At 38.8% G+C, this 21,418-nt stretch overlaps 1 protein-coding gene across 1 annotated transcript; it reads right to left on the bottom strand.

The window, feature by feature from the left end:
• Positions 1-1,803: 1,803 nt before the first annotated feature.
• Positions 1,804-18,487, bottom strand: TERB1 (telomere repeat binding bouquet formation protein 1; the record flags this gene model as incomplete). Its single annotated transcript, XM_082290102.1, is given in 20 exon segments — positions 1,804-2,070; positions 2,607-2,719; positions 3,107-3,220; positions 4,712-4,792; positions 5,265-5,435; positions 7,253-7,345; positions 8,627-8,661; positions 8,663-8,716; positions 9,979-10,334; positions 11,072-11,229; positions 12,218-12,343; positions 13,728-13,859; positions 14,920-15,072; positions 15,587-15,709; positions 15,849-15,964; positions 16,045-16,105; positions 16,525-16,656; positions 17,108-17,236; positions 17,422-17,532; positions 18,454-18,487. Coding segments are annotated over 20 exon segments (2,559 nt in total).
• Between the last annotated feature and the right edge of the window lie 2,931 nt (positions 18,488-21,418).

Below are 21,418 nucleotides of genomic sequence, written 5' to 3'. Positions count from 1 at the left end.
GAGAGGAGACTAAAGGCTCCACAGGGCCTTTAGACCACAACCTAAACTGTATCTAAGGTGAGGTAAATTGTCAGTATTGTGGTATTCTCACATTGTGTCAAGTAAAGATTTACACCTTGCATATTTTAGCCACTTGAGACATATTTCAGGCCATGATAATGTGGATACTAACACACATTCATCAATGGATGAAGTAACAGCTTGTCTGGACTAGGTTGGAGTCCTTGGGAAAACACCTGGAGTGTGTAGGGGACCCCAATGTCCTCGTTGTGGACAGTCCACCTCAGGAGCCCTTTTGGCTCTCACTCTCCACTGAAACTTAACCCTGCTGCTGGCAACAGCTCCACACAGAGACATCTTTTATAGATGTTGGAATATTTTAATAATAAAAACCCCCAAACTGCAACAGCTGAAAATATTAGAAAATGTATTTATTGTATCGTTGTCATTGTCTTTAAGCCACATCACAGTGAAAACCTAGTGCTATTACAATAACTAGACTTTTTTCCATAAGAAATTAACTATTACGTCATCATTCCTTTATCAGAACAAGTAAAAAATACAACTGAAATACTAAGGCTATCAAGTTACCAAGGCTTTCACTAAAGCATCCTATAAAAATTGTGTAATTAGCAGAAATTCTAATTTCTGCTCACTTACTTGAAAAATACACCAAAAAACTGTCCAACTGTAAACAGAAGCCAAATTCTGTCATTACCTACTAAGTTCAACAGTGAGTACAGTATTTCTGTAACAATGAAAGATTTGCCTCCTCTGTGCAGCAGCGTTTAACCACACATTCAGTGTTTTCTGTCACAGATACATTTTTCTGCACATGCAGCATATTCAATGCATGACAAAATATTCCACCTGCTTTAAACATTTCACTTATTAAGAGGAAACAAATTCAGACACAACATTAGCACCAGTTTCAGACATAAAATACTCATTTTTGTAATACAGCCGTTTCTTACAAATGGTATAAAGCAAGCTACAAAAAGTTAAATCAAAAGTTGCATAAATCAAATGCTCAAGGTTAAATTAAGTTCCAAACTCATGTAATTTTTACTGATAGAGATTTTGTTGCCTATGATAGCATCACTTAAAGAAATTGCCAAATTATGGTAAATTAAATTTACAATGCATAACAATTCTGTCACTTGTTACTGAAAAACAGGAGTCTAAGCCAACCTAAATTCTCCAAGGGTTTGTGTTGTTCTGGCAATACCTCACTGCTACAAAGGCTGTTCTTGAACATTCTGCAACGAAATCCAAAGCACTCTTAGATGATGTTATTGATGTCCTTGTTGGTTTTTTTTCATCTATAAAATGGAGATGAAAGACACAATACCAAGGTAAATGTAGCCCCAAATCACTGCACAATTATAGACCAGCTTTCAGTAGACAAAGGCTCATCACTTAAACGCTCCCATGGTCTCCAAAGCACAGGAGCAGTGCTCCCTATGTGAGGGATGCATGGATTAACCACTGGGAAACTGCTGGAGAGGCTGTCACAGACCAACATCACAAAAGAGGCTGAACAGAGAGGAGACCAACTTCCTGATAAACAGGGATTCATTCAGAGTCCTCAACTGACACTCCCACTCTCTGTACCCTGTCAGGGGGCAGAGGCACATTCCAAGGCTCTCTGATATTTCCCTACTTTAGTTCTCTCTCTCCAAGCACCGTCCCTGATGGAATTACACCAGAGACCATTCTCATGGGCACTGCACTGACACAGGCACAATCCCATGAATGCACATTCTGAAAGCCTGTCTTTGTTTCTGCAAGGTAGTTCAGGGGCTAGTGATGAAAATGCTTATAGCATTTGCAGTTAGTAGAAAATCCAGTGATGAGTACCTGCATCTGTAACCTGTAGTACTTCTTGGAAAGGTCAACACTTGTCCGTCCTTTCTGGAAAGGGTAAGACCACAAAATCAAATTCCAGTGGTTGCCCATTTCTTTGACTCCTTTCAAAAGGCAGTTGATTTCTTCAGCTGTGAAATCTTTGCGGGCTCTTCTCCTGCTCAAAGGTCTCATGCTCATGGCCAGGGAACATATTTCATTGCTCTGAAAAGAATTCTTTTCGTGTCATTAAGAATTATGAAAATTTACATACTATTTTGCATGTGGAAGTAACATATTACTGGCAATACAACCTTTAGTAGTTGTAAAGAAATGGTCACACTGTCGAGGGAACAATGGTTCTTCAAGGTTTCTTCACTGCCACCACTTACCAAAATACAGTACCTTTCCATGATCTTTGTCTTCATTTCTGTTGTGCCTACATAGTTTATACTTCTAGCAGGTTTATTCCTTTAAGTTTCTGTTACTTCTATACTGTGCAAATTTTCATCAGTACAGAAGAAATCATACCTCCAGATCCATCATTCTGAAGAGATGTCAGCTGAAAAATGCTGAACTCAATTCAGGGATAAGTCAGTATGACTGGAGTAGAACCAACACAGGAATATTTTTTAAATAAGGTTCATTTTGCTACTGGGCTCCTGTTAAAGGTGACTAAAAAAGAAATTGTGCAATTCATAGTGCTTTTATTTGGACATTTATAAATATGTGAGTGCATGATTAGGCTTGGCATAACTAACCTCATCTTTGTCAAGTGAATGTGTGCACATTTCTTTTAAGTGCTGACATTTCTGGCTGCCCATCTCTTTGACTCTCTGTCTCTTCAGGTTAGCATCTTGGGTTTTTTGTAAAGCTATGAAATTGTGAACAAGGAGGCCAGTCAGTCACTTTAAACTAACTAAAATCTACTGAAAAACTGAATCTAAAATTGTAAAGGAGCATTTATTCTAATGAATCTGAATATATAACTGCTGCTTTATTAGTAATATCTCATTCTCCTTAGATCTTTTTCTCATAACCCACATTAACACATAAGGACTATTTATGAATCAGAAGCAAGTAATAGTGTTATTGATGTTCAAGTGGATTTCTATGAGTGAAAGTGTAACAGTTTATTTAAATTTTTAGCCACTTGTCTCCAATAACAATGACAGGTGCTTCTCTCAATGCCCTGACCTAAATGCAAGCACTGATCTTTCAGTTATGCATATTAGAGAATTAATTTTCTGGTAATACTCACACTTCCCATATGCAGGTGTCAAGTTATAGTTGTTAGTCCACCTAATATTTCTATTATGTTCATCTCTCTTTGAAGTATTAGATTTGTCTTTTCTACTTGGAGTCAAAAGAATGCCTTAAAAGAATAAACAATAAAAACCCAAACAATAAAACATTACTCATCTTTCTTAGAAAAAAAAACAAATGACAAAACACCAGTTATGTTTTAGGAATTAAAATTTAAGAGAGAACCATCTTTTGAGCCATGCCATTAATCTGGTCTTGGAAGAAAGACTGGAAAATTCAGTTTACTTCAGTTTACTTCCGCTTGCAGAAAATGTGTACTTGCTGAAGATAATATATTGCTGTAATGGGTTTTCAAGAAGTTATACTGTTGCTTTGGTTGGGCTTTTTATATTTTAAAATACTTTAGTGGTTTTCATAAGACAAATTAATCAATTTCTGAATCTGAAGGGGAAAAATATAAATAAATTTAAAAATCAACCCACTAGCTTTTACTGGGCATTAATTAAATAAAATAACCATGTAAACAAGGCTTTTGAAAATAAGAGTACAAAAAATAGATTTCTGGTGGGAATTTCAAAATTCAAATTTCAATTCTCATTTCAAAAGAGAATGCCTTTTAAAGGAATATTGATGTTTTAGAATTTAAGTAATGATAGAGAACTGCTTCAGCCTACTTTAAAAATCCTGGTCACCAGTCATAAGGAACAGTGTTGGTTACAAGGTGATGAGGGTAGTAGGTGTGACTGTAGTTGGAGATCTGCAGGTACCCACTACACATTCTGAAAACAATTTCTGGTGAATTATGTAAAAATATAAGGGAAGAAATACAACCATTAACATTTTTGCTGTCTTAGAGAATAACATCTGTAAAAGATGAGTTTTCTGTTACCAATGGGGCAGTTGTGCATTATAAAGAACACCAGGTTTTATGGGCAACTGATGGTTCTGCAAACACAGGGCTCCCAAATTGCACTGCAGAAACTGATGGGATTTATATTCACTTTTCCATCTCTGCCCTGTTAATAACACTTCATAACAAATAAGTAAATAACAAGTAAATAGATCTGTACTAATTTCCTGATAGGTTTTTTAGGTTACTTGCTCTAGAGCTGCTGCACAGGTTCAGGGTTCCTCTTATAGCTGTTCAGCTCCTTAGCAGAGCTCCCAGCAGGAACAGGAATGGGTCTAATGGAACAACATGGCTGGAACTGCATAATGGAGTGGTGCTGAATCCAGGAGCAGGCAGCTGAACTTGCTCTGAGCCTGACTAAACCTCTCCATTTCAGAAATCCATGCCACAAAACTGAGAAATACCAAATGCTATGGAAGTAACCCTGACATTATTCAAAACAGGATCAACACAGCAAGTGCCAGATAACTTTGCAGTGCAATAATGTGCATTACACAATTTCATTATTATCGAATATGCATTTTCTGGCCTTATAATATACAGATTATTGTCAGAATCTAGAGGGATAAAAAAAAAAAAGAAAAGAACCCCAACATAATTTCCCGTGCACAGCCTCCCATGGTAAAGTTCTGCAAAAGAATTAATAGACAGTAAGGGCTTTTCACATCAATTTCCAAACCAAGCCCTTACTTTGGAAACTATCCTTTTTGCTCCTAAAAGTTGATACTTCTTTATGCAGCCTGTCTTTCTTCACTGGGGCCAGCAGCATTTCTGGAAAATATAAGATGAACACCAGTACAAATGCCAGTATATAATAACTTTAATTTTCAAAATTCCTCCTTTAAACCAGAGAAATATAGAATGTGTTCTATTTAATTCATTAGGAATTATCTTAGACCTGCAAGTGTGTAATATTAGAATGAAATTACCTCGTTATGATGTCATCCATCTACTCACACTTATTTCAACTTAATACATTCCCTTCCCTCAGAACTTGCCTATTTCTGCTAAGACATGAGAATCTCATCAAAGCCTATTACGAGTTTCTGTCACCATGGCATGAAATACACAAGATCCTCAAAACAGAAGTGGCCAGTTCAGATCTCACTTAGTACAAATCATTGTAAATCAAATTCCATGAGTGAGTTTAAAACAGCAAGACAAGCAGAAGCAGATAAAAAAGTTCAGAATTTTAAATGCAATTCGAAGTAATGGTTGCAAGTACTGAAACCAAACTCCATACTTTGGCGACTTGCAGATCTGCTGTTGTTAGCAGCAGCCACTTTGCGGAGTTCCCTTCGGTATCTCTCTTCAGCTTCCAGGATGACTCTGTGGTGGGAACACCTGTGCTGGCAACTCTGTAACATCTTGGTGAAGGTTCTACTGTTGAAGGACAGTCCTCCTGCTGTACACCCTGGGAAAAATAGGGGATTGTAGAAATAGCAATCACAGCTTCTAAAGAAGCCACCACAAAGTTCAGTTTTTCGTTTTGCTCACTAGGATCGTTTTGACTTCAGGTTTTCCATATTCATGTCATTTTTATGTGCCTTCTTGAAATACTTTGTATTTGCTCTCTTAAAAAAAATTGTTTTCAACATTTTATGGAAGCAAGTTATACTGCACTTCCAGTCCAGAAGTACTGACTGAGGCACAGATCCTCTACAGAAGTAAAAATATTGGTGGGATGGGAAGACACAGGCCTCAGTTCCATTTGCACTCCATCCAGGAGCCAAAATATATATATTATATACTTTTTTTTTTTTGAAACTTCATGTTGTTACACTTACCTGTATTAACCTTAATCAACAGTAAGTCTAGTTTAGGCATGAATTCCCTCATAGGAAGCCTTGCTGTTCATTTTTGAGGACATTCCTAGGGTAATTTATGGTTTAGTTATCCTTGGATGTCTCACAGTTAAGTTACATCAGCTGAAGGAGGACTTGTGTGAGGAGTCACAGGAAGGGCACAGGTCCATATCTGTAATGTTCTACCTTAAGATAAAGCAGTGCTAAAGCTCAGGTTGAATTTAGTTTGACAACTCAGATAAAAATAATGTTCAAAGGTGTGTTATGGGGTGCTTTGGGGTTTCTTTGGTTTTCTGTGGGTTTTTGTTTTGTTGGGTTTTTTTAAATTAAGAAACATAGACTTGATTACAAAATGCACTCACAAATCTGGAGTACCAGCAGCATTCTCAGGACCTACCGATGGAGCAGGTCGAGGAAGTAGAACCTGGGTAACTGGGCTGTAGTCATGGATTGCCATAAAACTGCCTGCCTGTACTTCACAGCAGTGAGGCAGAGAGAACAGAAGGGCTGCAGAATAGTGAGGAGGCTCAGCAGGAGAGCAAATGAGGGAAATGAGCAGGGCTACACGTTCTTCCTCCCTCTTTGCAACCAGAGAAAGGAGAAAAACACCCGCTCAAGTATTCTTCTAATTAGGGGGTCACCTGTTAAGCTACTCTGTGTTCTGTTTGTCAGTAAACCCACACTATTCCATGGACCAAAACTGCAATAAGTCAGCTTTACTTCAATATTTATCTTTTATTTTAGAGGTGGGAAAGGGGAAAGGGGAAAGGGGAAAGGGGAAAGGGGAAAGGGGAAAGGGGAAAGGGGAAAGGGGAAAGGGGAAAGGGGAAAGGGGAAAGGGGAAAGGGGAAAGGGGAAAGGGGAAAGGGGAAAGGGGAAAGGGGAAAGGGGAAAGGGGAAAGGGGAAAGGGGAAAGGGGAAAGGGGAAAGGGGAAAGGGGAAAGGGGAAAGGGGAAAGGGGAAAGGGGAAAGGGGAAAGGGGAAAGGGGAAAGGGGAAAGGGGAAAGGGGAAAGGGGAAAGGGGAAAGGGGAAAGGGGAAAGGGGAAAGGGGAAAGGGGAAAGGGGAAAGGGGAAAGGGGAAAGGGGAAAGGGGAAAGGGGAAAGGGGAAAGGGGAAAGGGGAAAGGGGAAAGGAAAGGAAAGGAAAGGAAAGGAAAGGAAAGGAAAGGAAAGGAAAGGAAAGGAAAGGAAAGGAAAGGAAAGGAAAGGAAAGGAAAGGAAAGGAAAGGAAAGGAAAGGAAAGGAAAGGAAAGGAAAGGAAAGGAAAGGAGCTCAGGATTTATTGTTACGTAAGAGGTGATAGAACAAATGTGTTAAAATTTCTGTCAAGTCAATCCACTTACTGCACTGCTGACCCTTTAAGGCTTCTTCTGTGTACTTCTATATACTTCTATGTATGGAGAGAAAAATCTATGATAATATTTACCTGAACACCTTAAATCTGCTATTTTATGGGACGAAGATGTAGCTGAAGTATTTCTGACTTCCTCAGTTTTCTTTGAGCAGAATGAATGTTGATCTAAATGAGGGAGGAAAAAAGTCACTAAGAAAATGTAACCTATCTTTTGCCATGGTAATCATGCATAGCATACCTACATTCAACAGCATTTTCTATTTGTAGATTATTAAAGTTTAATTAACATAACAGCAGAAAATCTAAATGAAATTCCTCAAGTTCAGTGCATCACATTCACATTTTTGTAAATCCAGAATAACCATGTTCAATTCAGTGTTTTTTCATCACTCTCCCAAAGGATATTACATCAACTTGAGCACAGCAAATTAATCCTGTAAACCGATATTTTTTAACTAAGCCCTATAAACTTTATTTCTCTTTGGAATCAGATGCTGAAAAATGTGATGTACTGGAATAACACATATTCTCAGATAAGCAGGTGTAGCCTGGAGATCAGCTTGTCACCTGTAAAGCTCCCATTCTGGCAAATTCTAATCTAATGAATACTTAACAATTTTATAAATTAACAGGAAACTAAACAGTGAATAAAGATTTGATTGAACAGATCCCAGTTCTGAAATAAATGCATCAGACTAGGATTAATGCAAATCTGAAAAGCTTCTCTCTTAAACACATATTCAACATGTAGGAACAGCATCAGGCAAAAGTCACTCTCACAGGCAGGTTCTATCCCCTACCTCACAGACACAGGACCAAGCCTGCATTTTCTGTTAGTGGCTTTCACTGGTCAGTACAGATTAAACACTAAACTTAATCTCTGATACATTCATTTGAATAGTTAAAGTCAATTTAAAAAAAAGAAAGCTAAAATATGTATTAGAAGAAAAGTAGAATAACAGTTCTCCTGGTAAAATTGTGTACAGTATAAAATTCCAACACTGTGCAAACCAGTTAAAGGATATTACACACAATGCACTCTCTGTCATGTAATGATACATAACAAGTGATAAAAAGTAGTGATAAACATACACAAAGCTAATTAAAATCTCATTAAGAACAAAATCAGCTCAGAAAGGAATATGTGTAGCTATTTGTACCTGATGTGCACGTCTGTTTCATATTTCTGACAGTCTCTGCTGGTTGTTTAAATAACTGTTCACTGGGAAGATCAAAATGTGAACAAATTAAAAACAATAAAACAATAAAAACAACATACATTTACCTGCAAATGAATACACACACTTCAAGGGCACAAAAGAAACAATCAAATATATAAAATCAAATATATAAAAGAGAAAACTCTAAAAAAATTATTCTAATTATCCCAAGTTACTGGACTTCTGGTACCCAGCATGTAATCAGTGCATGTTAAAACCTGTTTACCAGAGATCTGTGATTGGCATTCCTTGCAGTCTGTTCAGCAGGGAGTGCAGAGCTTTCAAAGGGTGCTGGTTTCCAGAGTAATTTGCAATCCTGATTCACATAAGGATTACCTAGTGCACATAAAACTTTCACAGAATCTTCAGAATACTGTAGCCTTCACTATTTGTAGCAAAAGCTCCAAAAGATAATTAGGTTTCTTCTTTTCTTGCACTGATTAACTTCTGTGCAACCAACACACTGCTGTGATACCCTGATTGAGGATTTTTGTGTCACTGACTCTCTCTGAAAGCTGCAGGAGCAAGGAGCCTGACCCATGGTTACCTTTCAGTAATTCCTGTGTTCACAAACACATGTTCAAAGAGAGACTTTTTTTTAATGATGTCTTAATAGTTTTGTGCTTCAGAGCCCAGAACAACAAATACAGAAGCTGTGTGAAATTATGCTAACCAGTAGCAAAACAAAATTTACCTGAATGTACCATGGTAATTTCTGTGGTAGTTGCAAAGTAACAATATAATACCAGGAAACTGCATAGAGCAAGGTGCAGCCAGACACATACAAAAAAGCACAATAAAAATGTGGAACTCAAAAAGCCCAAACAAAACATAAAACCCCCCAAAAATGTCGTTTTGGTGATACTTTTCCATTGACTGTCTTGCAGGATATTCCAGATATAAACTCAAGAGAATGGAATCTGTATTTATGATTGCAAGTTGGCTATAAACAATTTTGGGTTATCAAGAGGAAAGATATCCATAAGAAGCAATAGAAAAAGAGGAAAATTAGCATTTGTGTGAGAGCAATGAGAACAGAGAATGACTAAACAGGGCTGTTCCTTTCTCCTCCCATGCAGGGCAGCAATGGAACATGAGGGGAGAACAGCAGAGGTGCTGAAACTTTGCCCCCTACTTTGCAGACACTTCAATTTCAAAATTTTTCTGAGCAGTTGTCTACCTGTTGTTTTCCTAGTAAGTGCACATTACAGAAACCATTGTGGTTTTATCCAAACCAATGGGTTAAATCTTGATCTGTTACATCAGTGAGAACTTTGGGGCAAAAGCCAGGGATGATTTTCACCACTATGCTGAAAACATGCCCTGAAACAGGCTGTCTGTACAACACCACCACTCAGAGAAAGAGATCAGGAGCTTTTGTTACTACAATGACCATAAGCTTTGATCTGTGACCTCAAAAACACTTTCACAGCATAATCTCTAGTGGGCCACCAAAAAGGCTATGTCTTTTCTCTAGATGAAAAAGATAGTAACAGATAATTTAAAAGGCTGACATTCAGCTTGGAAATTACTGAAGAAAAACAACTTAGTGTTTCTGCTTAGGTGTAAGATTCTTACCCTGCTTGAAGACCAGACTGATATTTTACACAAGCAGTTTTTCCATTTATACTGTGACTTTGAGGTACACTGTCTGTTTGCAGCTCAGTAACTGAACATGGATTATTCCTCTGTTCAGTTTGTCTGGTAGAAGCTGCATCCATAGTGTTCACTGTTTCATTTTTTTGTGGAGCAGAAGTTGCAGATGGAGCAAGAACCTGATTATTCAACTTTGAGGTCAATTGTGGACAGCAGATTTCCTTATGTGTTCTTTCTGTGTGCATCTTTGGATCAGCAGGATTCACTTCATGGGATTCTAATGCTTCAGAATTGGCTACTGAAGGTTCATCTACAAGTATTTCTCCTTGCACTCTTCCCTGTATTGAAAAATACTGGTTAGTGACTATGTGAGCTCTGTAAAAATGCTAAATAAATCTAGTAACAGGATTAACTAGATAGTGTAACTCTGAGGGCAAAGTAAATTCCAGAGAAGCTTCAGAAAACCCCCTGACCGAGCTGAAAGCCAACAAGACAGCAATGCCACTGAAGGTGCTGAAGGGATACTTACTAAGTGGTAATTTCAGACTGAAACAATGAATTTGCTACTAATGCAAGGCACTGCTAGAACTTAAAATCCATCTAAATAACTCATAAACTTGCTGTTCCAAACCCACAGATATTTAGCAGCTATAAAGCACTAGGGAAATATGAAACAGCTTTATCTCAGCTTATGTTCACATTCTCCTTTATCATCTATCCCACCCCAGCTGTACAACCCTGAGCATTTCAAGCATGCAAATATTAAAGTTATAGGTTTGAATGTCCAGCAATTAAAAATAAACTCATTTTCTTCTTTTTCTGTCTTGTAAGAAATCTGGTTTTACAATAAAATAGAATACTTCATAAAATAGAGATGCCCCCATTCTCTGCACACCTGTAACTCAGCCTGATCTACAATAATTATAAAAGTTGCAGGTTGCAGTTTCATACAAATCCAATGTTTTTCCTGGTGTTTTTGCTCACATTGAAATTATCTTAAAGGTTTACTTTCTCTTTCTCACTGAACTCCGGAAAGATGTGATTAGTTTTATCCTATTTTGGTAAATAGGCCAACCTCATCATGCTCTTTTTCCATCAAGTTTATTCTGTGTAAAATTTCTTTTGCTTTCTTCCAGTAGTCTTGTAGACATCTTTTTCTGACTTGCACACCCAACTCTTCTGCACTGTTCACATTTAATGAGTTATCATATGATTTCAGAGACAACTGCTCAGCTTTAAAATATAAAACAACATTAATATTTAAAATTTTATCAATTAACATCTCAAAAAGTATTTATCATATTTTAGTGGGTGACAGCCCCAATAATTTAATGCAAAATAGCAATTTTAATAAAACTTAAATTTATACATAAATGTTAACACACTTCAAATATAAGCTGCAGTTAAAAGAGGTGAGCTTGTAATTACAGTTACTATAAACTGTTTGCACAATGATGCTGTGGAAAAAATACTTTTTCATTGATTTAAACCTAACCCTATAGGTTTTTAACCAGTATGAGTCTCTGCTTTTTCAAAAAGCAGTTCCATATTAATGGACACTACAAATCCCCACACCCTCTCAATCTTACACAAAACTCTCAGTTATGCTTTCAGCACAAAAGTGTAGATACAGGTTTGTTTTTTACTAAATAGGAATTGAATACCTTCCATGCTCTAGTGATTAGAAGAAAAGGTATCTCTGTTTCATTGGCAGTATTGTACAAATAATTAATAAAAGCTTAATGTACCTTAAAATAAGGATGTATTTCAAAAGAAGAGTGTACTTCAAAAAGAAAGATCAGGATTTCTTAATACTGGAAATGAATGTAGTCACAGTGATTTCAGGCTTGATTGTCTCCTGTTTATTTGCTCTCTCTAGTGGTACATCCCCAGGAAGAGAGCACCCATGGGGTGTTCAATGACAATGTTAGTATTTTCCACAAAATTTCTAGACAGGAAAGCTTTTAAGAAAGAAAGTTTTTTAACTACATGGAGAGGTTTCACAAATGCATTATTGCAACATCACTGGAATTTTTACTTCTCTTTTTTCTGCCTAAGACAGTTCTTCATTGCAAATAGGCAACTTTCTCTGCAGAAAACAAACATCTTTTGGAGTACACAGAATTACAAAGCTGCCACAGTTAAAATCACTTAGGGAATCAGCAGAACACAGAGATGGAAATAATCACTGTCATTTTTAAAGCAAAAACAGCAAGCTTACTCATTTGTTTGCAGTTCTGCAGCACAAATGTAGCAGCTTTGATGAGTTCCTCGTCCTGAGATTCTGTCAATACCTGAATCATAAGTGGCAGACCATTGTTCTGGAGCAGTTCACACTGGTTTTCTTCTACAACAGGACATGGTAAAGGAAAATAGGCTGGTTTCAGCCTCAGACACCTTAACCTCACAGTAATTTTAAGAGCTAATAGTAGCAACTTTCCTTAAGTTTCTGTAGAAGAAGAGATTTGCATTACAGACCTGAGCCTGCTGCAATGACCCAGCAGGAGAGCTTTACACCACACAGGATGATTTGACAAGAACTCAAATTTCTGTAAGAAAACTGAAGGATGACTGAGACAAATTATATGATGGAGTTCCAAGCTCACTTAATTGTGGCCTAAAACATTCGAATTATGACTTCTCTTCCTCCATTACCTGCTCTTGGAGTAGATAATGCTACATTTCTGTAAGCCCTGAGATGTAGAAATATCAAAACCTTAAAGTTTATAATTAGCAAAACTCTAATAAAATTAGTAGTTTAATCCTGGTCTAGCCAATCTGTTCCTCATTTACTATGTAATTAGCTAATTTTTAAAATTGTGATCTCATTTGCATATGTATTCATAAAACTGATAACTTGCTAAAAATAGTTTTCTTGTTTAAACTTAATTCTAAAAAGAAAGTATTTTTATTTTGACAGCATTGACATTTTAAGAGAAGCTTTTATTCTGTTGGTTTAATCATTTTTCTATTCAAAAGACATTTTCCATTAAGCCTTGTTTCAATTAATTCTTCATGAAAAAATGTCTTTTAAAATAAATTTATGACCTATTGAGCTAATTATTGCACATTACTGGCACTCAGAGGATGAAAATTATTCAGAATTTTTGAACATAATCCCCTTTTCTTGTTTATCTGAACATACATGAGAAAAAACCAGTAGTACAAATGAACTTCCCTTTCTATTTGCCTGTACTACCATAAAATACCAACTGAAGTGCTGTATTTTTGGTATGCTTGATATGCCCAAGAAATGCTTGGGCAAGCCCTAAGGAACATGACAAAAAAACATTTCAGGGCTACGTACTGCTTATGTGACTTCAAAACCAATGCTCTTACATGGCTTTTACAAATATTACTGGCCTTGTAAGCAGTGGACAGAAGCTGTATGCACCAAGGACCATGAAAAGAGAGCTCAGGACAACTCATTTGCTCTGTCTGGATTGCAGCAGTTTCAGGTCTGGGTTAATTATTCCCTGTGATCCCTACACTCAGCTCTGAGTTCTTGCATATTAGTCTACTTTTTCAAAGCTATTAAAGACACTTCCTACTAAAAAGCTTTAAAATGTAAAGATGGAACATTATAAAAAACTTTTTTTTCCAAATATTAACGTTATTTAATAGAACTCTCCCTCGCGTTCCAGTCTTGATGAAGTGACACCACTGGAGGAGTCGGTGTATGAAAACTTAGGAGAAGCTGACAGAAAGAAAAAAGAAAAAGCAAATCTTACCACAAACTTCAGTACAGTGTCCAATTGTTAGAATAATACTGATTTTTTCTCCTGTGTTCAGTGTCTCATTGGACAGCAGCTTCAGCAGCTCTGACACAGTGTGATACTTTGCCAAGACAACACCCACGGCAGCTGTTTGTTAAAACAATTGGAAGGAAAAGAAACTAGATAATAAGTGTGTAGGAATCATCCAAGTATAAAATGCTGGGTTTTGAGGAAACTCTAGAGACCCCCCCAAAGCCTTGGACCTGCTCAGCCCTGTCCTGCTCTGCCTTTCACTTTAACACTTCAGATTACCACATCCCTCCTGTGCTGCTCCCAAATCCAACCCTGCCCTTCCTCCCAGCTCCACGGAGATGTGGTAGAAGATAATGATAAACAAGGGCTTTGCACTGTGCAAGTTTTGGAGATCTCTGCTGAGCTTCTCCACATCCTTTATCAGCTCCAGTATAAGGCCAGAAAGAGTTGAATAAGCTTTGACACAGAGTATCTGCCACAAAAAGAAGGGCAAGCCCTTCCTGAAACTGGGAACATCCATGCTGAGGCCTAATCCTGTCACACACCAACTGACTTGAAACTACACTCAGAACTAGTGCAGGGTTATGCTTTTAAACTTTTGTGAACTTCCATTTTAAGCTCTTATGGCAGAAGTGGCAGGTACACAAACGATGGCCACAGCACAGATTTGTCAGGAACACAGGTTTCTCCAAACCTTCTGATGGAATACACAAGACCTCAGTGGGAGAGCACTACCCAGCCAGCAAATCAGAGCAGATGTGTGTTCTGCAGAAATACCACATTTGTTCAGCTCCACCTCTGAGTTACTAAAGCTTCCTAAAGCTACACAATTTATTATTCAGGCACAGGCCTAACTCCAGGATCCAAACTGACTGCCATGCCCAGTGCTCAGCTTTACCTACCCCAAACTAGCTCTAGCATCTTACTTTTAATTTTCAGTGGGGTTTAAATTTCACTGTGTTTATTTTAGCAATAATGGGAAAGTAATCCACCTCAGATGAACTGAATCACTCCCCATTTACACCTTTGAATTCTAAAAAAATCTGCAACATCCACTGGGATGTATATAACTTAACTGCCTTTAAGCATCCATTTATAAAACTCTTCCACCAACACGAGACTTTAAAAATTGCATTTTAGAATTATCATAGATTAAAAAAATCTTTTCACTCACAGTTATTAGCAATGCAGGCATCCAGAGTCTTTGTTACTACCACTGCAAGTTTCATGCTCGAGTGACTCAAACAGGAATCATGCATAAGCTCAAGGAGAACTTTGGCTAATGTATCCAATCCTCCAATAGAAACAAAATATTTCTGTACGTATGCTTAGTGAAAAACAGAAAAAATGTGATTTAAGCAATACAGTTTGCAAATTATTTTAGCATTTTACCAAGTAAGTTTATCACAGTTTTTCTGTCATTACATTTCTTGTACGGCAGAAGCTGGATATATATTAATCTCAAGAAATGTAGTAACTGCATATAAAATAGTTACAGGAAACAGTGACCCTAATATGCGCATACAAATGGCAAACATCGTGCCTGAGTTCTACCTAAGTCACTGTTTTCAGTCATGTAATAATGACTTTTATTTAGAAATACTTTTAATCAAAACAGCTTCCAAATAGTTTTTACTGACCTTGTGAAATGCAACCAGTTTGTGGCTATTTGTGGGCTTAAGCACAGTGCAGTCTAAGTAAAGATGGTGGAATACAGTTGTCAAAGTTGGAAGAACAGTAAGTGACTTTGTAGAGATTGACAAGAAAGAAAAAACCATTTAACTCTAATTAAACTTACTTTTAACAAATGCAAAACTGTGTAAAGCTTGAGGTGCACTTACAGTTATTTGCAACTGTGAGACCAAGAAATGAACAAATGGGACGAACTATCTCAGGCTCTGTGCAACTCTCGAGCCACTCTTTGGCATAGGGAAAAACGGAGCAGCAAATGTTTTGATTATCTTCTGGAAAAATAGAAACAAAGGACCCCAAATCAGAATGTAATGAAATGAAATTTCAGCTGAACAGTAAAAACGAAACCAAAGTATTACCAGTTTCAAGAATAACTTTAAACTTCTTTCACAATTTTTAGGGAAAACATACCATTCTGGGGATTGTTCACACAGGCACAGAGAGTGCTGCACACAGAAGACCAGAGCTGATAGCAGGGATCAGTATTTTCATCTGACAGATTCTTCTCAGAGGTGGGGAGAGTTGTTCTGTTAAGGACAATGCAAACAAGTCCCAAAGAGTCAAGGCAACATAACTGCTAACCAGTCTATTATCTGTCTGTGGTTACCTGAATAACTGCAGCAGCAGGCTGATGCAGCCTGTATCTCTGACATGGGTTTGCCCATTTTCTAAAAGAGAACACACACAAGACTCCAGAGACAAATGCAAATGCAGACAAAATCTTAACATCAAGTTTAATTTACATACATACATTCCCTTTACCGAGTACATATCCTCCCCAGAAAAAATACAAAATCATATCAACATACTGGGAAAAACACCTTTCTATGGTTTTTCTATACACTCTCAGAAACTACGGCTTTGCATTTGCAAACTGTATTTTTAGAACTAAACCACGTTCTGCTGTTTAAGGAAATCCCAGTGAGCAATGACCTACTTAGACAATTCAGGTTCAGTTACATGCAAACATTCATCTTTATAAATTAAGTTTACCAAAACATTACTTATCAAATGTTCCAAATTCTGTACTGAAGATTGGCAAATAGAAAAAGAGTGTTGTTGTAACACAGAAAAGAACCCAACTTACTGTTATTTGAAACCAGTACTAAGATGACGTAAACGGACATTCTTTTCAAGTTCACACCAGAATCCTTTTTAATTAAAAATAAAATGAGGTCTTCAAACAATTCAGAAGTACACAAAGTCTGTTGACAATACACTGAAAATAGAAAGTGAAAACCATTAAGTCCTAAAGTAAGCCACTCATAATCCTAAACTATTAAGTCTCAGTCGTGGCCTGTATGTGGCGAGTGGAGACAAGGCAGGACTATGAAGTGAGGGCTCCCCCTGCAGTGAGTTCTACACCAATCAGGACCCTGGCAAGCTTTGGAACAATCTAGGAGTCATTCAGCACTTGCTGCTGAGGGAGAGGGGGAGTACGGGTGTGTCTGGTAATTTAAAGACATCCTTTGTGCACGGATCAACAAGGCATTGATCAAATCTGGGGATGGACAGTGGAACTGGGGCACCTTTATTGCCCCTTGCTCCAACTGACAATCTTGTAGTCTCGTTTTGTGAGACCAAAAAAAAAAAAAGGGAGACAAAGCACAACCACTAGTAATGACGGGGCCAAACGCACTCAGAAATACAAAAAATATTATTTTTATTACCATTACTCTCTATAATAATCCCCAATGTAAATAAAGCTGCTTCCTTTACTATGCAATGAACACTCGACTTGGCAAGGTCATTTATAAACATCAAACCACCAATTTCTCGAAAGTATTCACTTGCTTCACCTACAAGAGAAAAAAAGAACAAAAACTTTTGCTTTTGCTTCTCTGCAAAACAAAAGGCTTCTAAGATTTTACAACATCTCAAACCTTATATCCTTTAGACAATGCTTTTACAATGCTCATCAGTTTCTTAACATACGTGATGAACATAAATGAGTGCATTGTTTCTAAGGAAAAGCATTTCTTACTGTTTTGTTGACAAATTGAATAGATAGTGATCAAAGCCTCTCTCTGAGACACAGGGCAGTCCATCTGATATTTAAGGCATTCAAGCAGTAAGTTCAGATCTGTTTTCACATCTAGGAGCAAACACAAAACACTTCATTAAAATTGTTATATTTGCTGTATATTAATCTATTCAGTATTAGAATAAACCTGTCCAAAATGTAGTATGTGCATGTATTTTTAAAAAGGGGGGGAAAGTGAGCCAAAATGGAGCTACATCACTTCTATTCACCCACAAACAACAAACACACCTAGCCTAGAAATATTTCTGTCCACAGTTTGTTATTTGAGCATGATTTCCTTTGTTAGGAAATATTCTAATATTTCTGGCCTTTAATTATTAGTTAACTGTTAAGTGTGATGTAAGCTACTAAATATTAAATTCACAATTGCAAGGTGCATTAAGTGTAAATAATACACAACAATTAAAATATTCAGAGTGCAAATAGAGTTGAAAATCTATAGAGTAGTAAGGGAAGAGTCCAACAGCACAAGGCTGCTCCATGGTACTGAGTTACAAGAGACATAAATCATGCACCATAGCAGCAGAGCCCTCAATCAGGTGGTTAGAGAGGCAACACAAAGTATTCTCTGGGCACCTACATACAACCCTAGGTGGGTAAACAAACTTGGAAAATCTGTTTCTTAGTCTTTGGGGTATCATAAAAAGACTTTTTTGATAATAATTTGCAATAGTACACAGCAGGTATTGGATATTGTAAACCCTTGTAAGATTTGGGGCTTCTGAAAGTTAAAATACAACAAAAATGTGGATAAATATTAGCAAATTTAAAAAAAAAGTTACTTTGTAGTGGTGTGCTTTACTACTTGTAAGTAATTGGATTTAACCTTTATATATCCAATACAGTATCCAAAATTTGGCAAGAAGAACATTTTCCCAACAGCACACCACCCCATGACAGGCCTATCACAGTCTACTAAAACTTTGTAAAATTGATGCAGATTATAATGACAAATTATATTAGATATCTTACCACACTGATTTTTCTGCACATTTTGAGTGTTCATTTTTGCTTTATCTCTGTTCTTGTTCTACAACAGCAAGGAAAAAAGTGTTTTCAGTTCTGTTCAGTTTAGCAGTTTTTATAGTGTCTGCAGAATAAATGACATCATTTTTCTAAAATGCACTCTTTCCAGTTTTCTGCCTTTACTCTGTCACCTGACACACACATACAGTTTAATGTATTCTTGCATGGCAAAGTTCTCCTTTGGAAATAGAGTATTTTATAATAACCCTGCATTTGTAACTACTGCGTTATCATCTTTTGAAAGTGGACACTCTGCAGAAATCAGGTAATTCCGTGTTCCCACTGAGGGACACTGTTAATGTCCCTGTCAGTAAAGGATATCCCCTGCTCTGTGTCACTGATCACAACAAAGCTGAGCCAATTTTCCTTACAATAGAGGCCAACTTTGCCATCAGCCAACATGTGGCACTCAAGTAATGTTACTTAGGGGGTGAACACTATAAAACACTCAGCTTTCTGCTGCTCAAGGAGCCACTAAACCATCAGTGTTGTTCTAGTGGTACTGAACAAACCAAAGACAATGAGCACAGAGACATATTTCTTACACTAAGAATTTATTTTAATTCACCAAAGACATTGTCACATTACATGAACCACATAACCCACAAAACCCCACATCACTGATTCTTCACAAACCCACTGTGGCAGCCTCTGAGAGCTGAGCAGCAGTGACACTCAGGTTTGGAGGCAGAAGGATGGTCCCTCAAACATACCCCAAGTCCCAAACACAAAAGGTTGATGCAAGCATCACAGTAACCTATTACTCAATTTCTCAAAAAATTACTTAGCTCCAGGTAGAAACTTTAAATCAGTGGTGAATCCAGCTTAATAATGGATTAGCTTTCCTTCTCAAAGTGGAGCGAAGGCTGGAAGCAGTATCAGTGTCATCTTAATGAAGACAGACAGCCCTGCTTTCTGTTTAGTTACTGATTGTCCCCATTCCTTTGCTGCTTCCATTAGAGAGGGAGATTTTAGAGAGTTCATCTCCCTTTAACTTTTCAGAAGTGATAATAGACATGCATTTCATTTTCCTGCAAATCCAACCCTGCCACAACAGGGAAAAGCATGCAAGCCTTCTTCACCTCTTTTTGTGCTACTGCTACAACCCCACCAGCCTAAGAGAAAACAAAAACCACCATAACAAAAGGAAGGCTGTAAAAATGAGTTCACTCTGGAGCTAATTGCATTTCAGAAGAGTTTAATTTAATACGTGTTTATACAATTATACAATATAGGAAGCACAAGGCGTTAAAACCGTATGTATACAAGGACACATCTGGACCCTACCTGGATCTTTTACTTTTGCAGCCTACACGAAACAGTATTTATACGCCAGCCTACGTTAATTAGATGCAAATAGCTCACCTCTGTTGGTGCATCACAGGGCAAGGTGGAAAGACAAGCAACTATATTTGCTTCAACAAATATCTGGCAAATGTTGCACATAAAACAGATTACCTCTTCTCCGTCAGTTATGGAAAATAACCCAGTAACATCCCTTCAAATCTCAAAAACCTCTCCTGGAGAAGTGTAGATCTGTCAGTGTGTGTGTTCAGCAGCACTAGAGCACATGGCTGGCACGGTCAGTAGACCAGCCAGCCTCGGTGGGATTTATTCTTTGAAACCCAGGGACCAAACCCCAAAGAAGGGGGAAGTCCGGATTGCTGGCGTCCTGTGGAAATCAAACCCCACAGCAGCAGCTGAGGCTGTGAGGACGCTGTGCTGTGGAACAGGACTTGGGGGTGTTCTGGCCTATTTCAGCTCCCTCCCACCCCTCCTCGCTCAGATGAGCTCTGTGTGTGATTTACAGCTCATTATTCGAGCTCCACTTTGAAGTCTTAACAAGCACTCCAGATCAGCCCAAATATAAATAGGAAAGAACAGAGAAAAAAATACTTTTAAAGGGGCGGGAGGAGGGGCGGGAGGAGGGCAACAGTCGAAAGATGAAACGCCAGCTGCATTCTTCTGTGGCAGGGCTGGGGAGTCCCGAGGGGGGAAATGGGGCACGGCTCGGGTACCTGTGATCCGGCGGCGCGGGTGGCTCCGGGCAGACCCCGAGGCGAGGCGGGTTCCGGCTGCCGAGCACTGCCCGCCGGGCTGAGGGCTGGGATCTCCGGGCTGAGGGGGAGCGGCGGCCCCGCCGGGCTGAGGGCTGGGATCTCCGGGCTGAGAGGGAGCGGCGGCCCCGCCGGGCTGAGGGCAGTGCCCGGCCTGGCCCCTCAGGAGCCGCCGCAGCGCCGCTCGAGCGCCTCAGAGCGCGGCTGCCCTCGGACTTGGGACAACCCTGAGCCTTCCCCTCAGCCAGGCGGGAAGCACTTGGAATTGTAGAATCGTCAGGGATGGAAGAAATCTTTCACACCAGTTCAACCGTCAGCCCAGCACTACCATTGCAAACCCTAAACCACTAAACTATTTCCCAGTGTCAGATCCAGAGGCCTCTTAAAAACCTCCAGGGATGGCGACTCCACCACCTCCCTGGCCAACCAATTCCCAGGCCTGAACACCTGAACAGTGAAAAAATCTAATCTGAATTTCATCTTTCAACTTGAGGCCGTTTCCTCTGGTTCTTACTGCAGGCACGGCTGAAGAGACCGGCCCCACTGCACTGCACGCTCCTGTCAGGGAGTTGGAGAGCGCGATGCCCCTCCCAAGCCCTCTCTTCTCCAGATGGAACAAACCCAGCTTGCTCAGCTACTCCTCCCAAGCCTTCATAAGCCTTGTTGCCCTTCTCTGGACACGTTCCTGCCCCTCAATGTCCTTTCTCACGAGGGGCCCGGAGCTGGATGCAGCACTCAAGATGTGCTCACCAGTGCCCAGCACAGAGGGACAGGCACTGCCCTGGTCCTGCTGCCCACACTAGTGCTGCCACTGGCCAGGTGCCGCTGTCCTGTTGCCCACTTGGGCACACATT

This window comes from Coloeus monedula (genome assembly GCF_965178545.1).
Source record: "Coloeus monedula genome assembly, chromosome: 13".
In the NCBI taxonomy this organism is placed as follows: Eukaryota; Metazoa; Chordata; class Aves; order Passeriformes; family Corvidae; genus Coloeus; species Coloeus monedula.
Note: the sequence above shows the minus strand (reverse complement) of the source record. Positions and strands in the feature narration are given on the sequence as shown.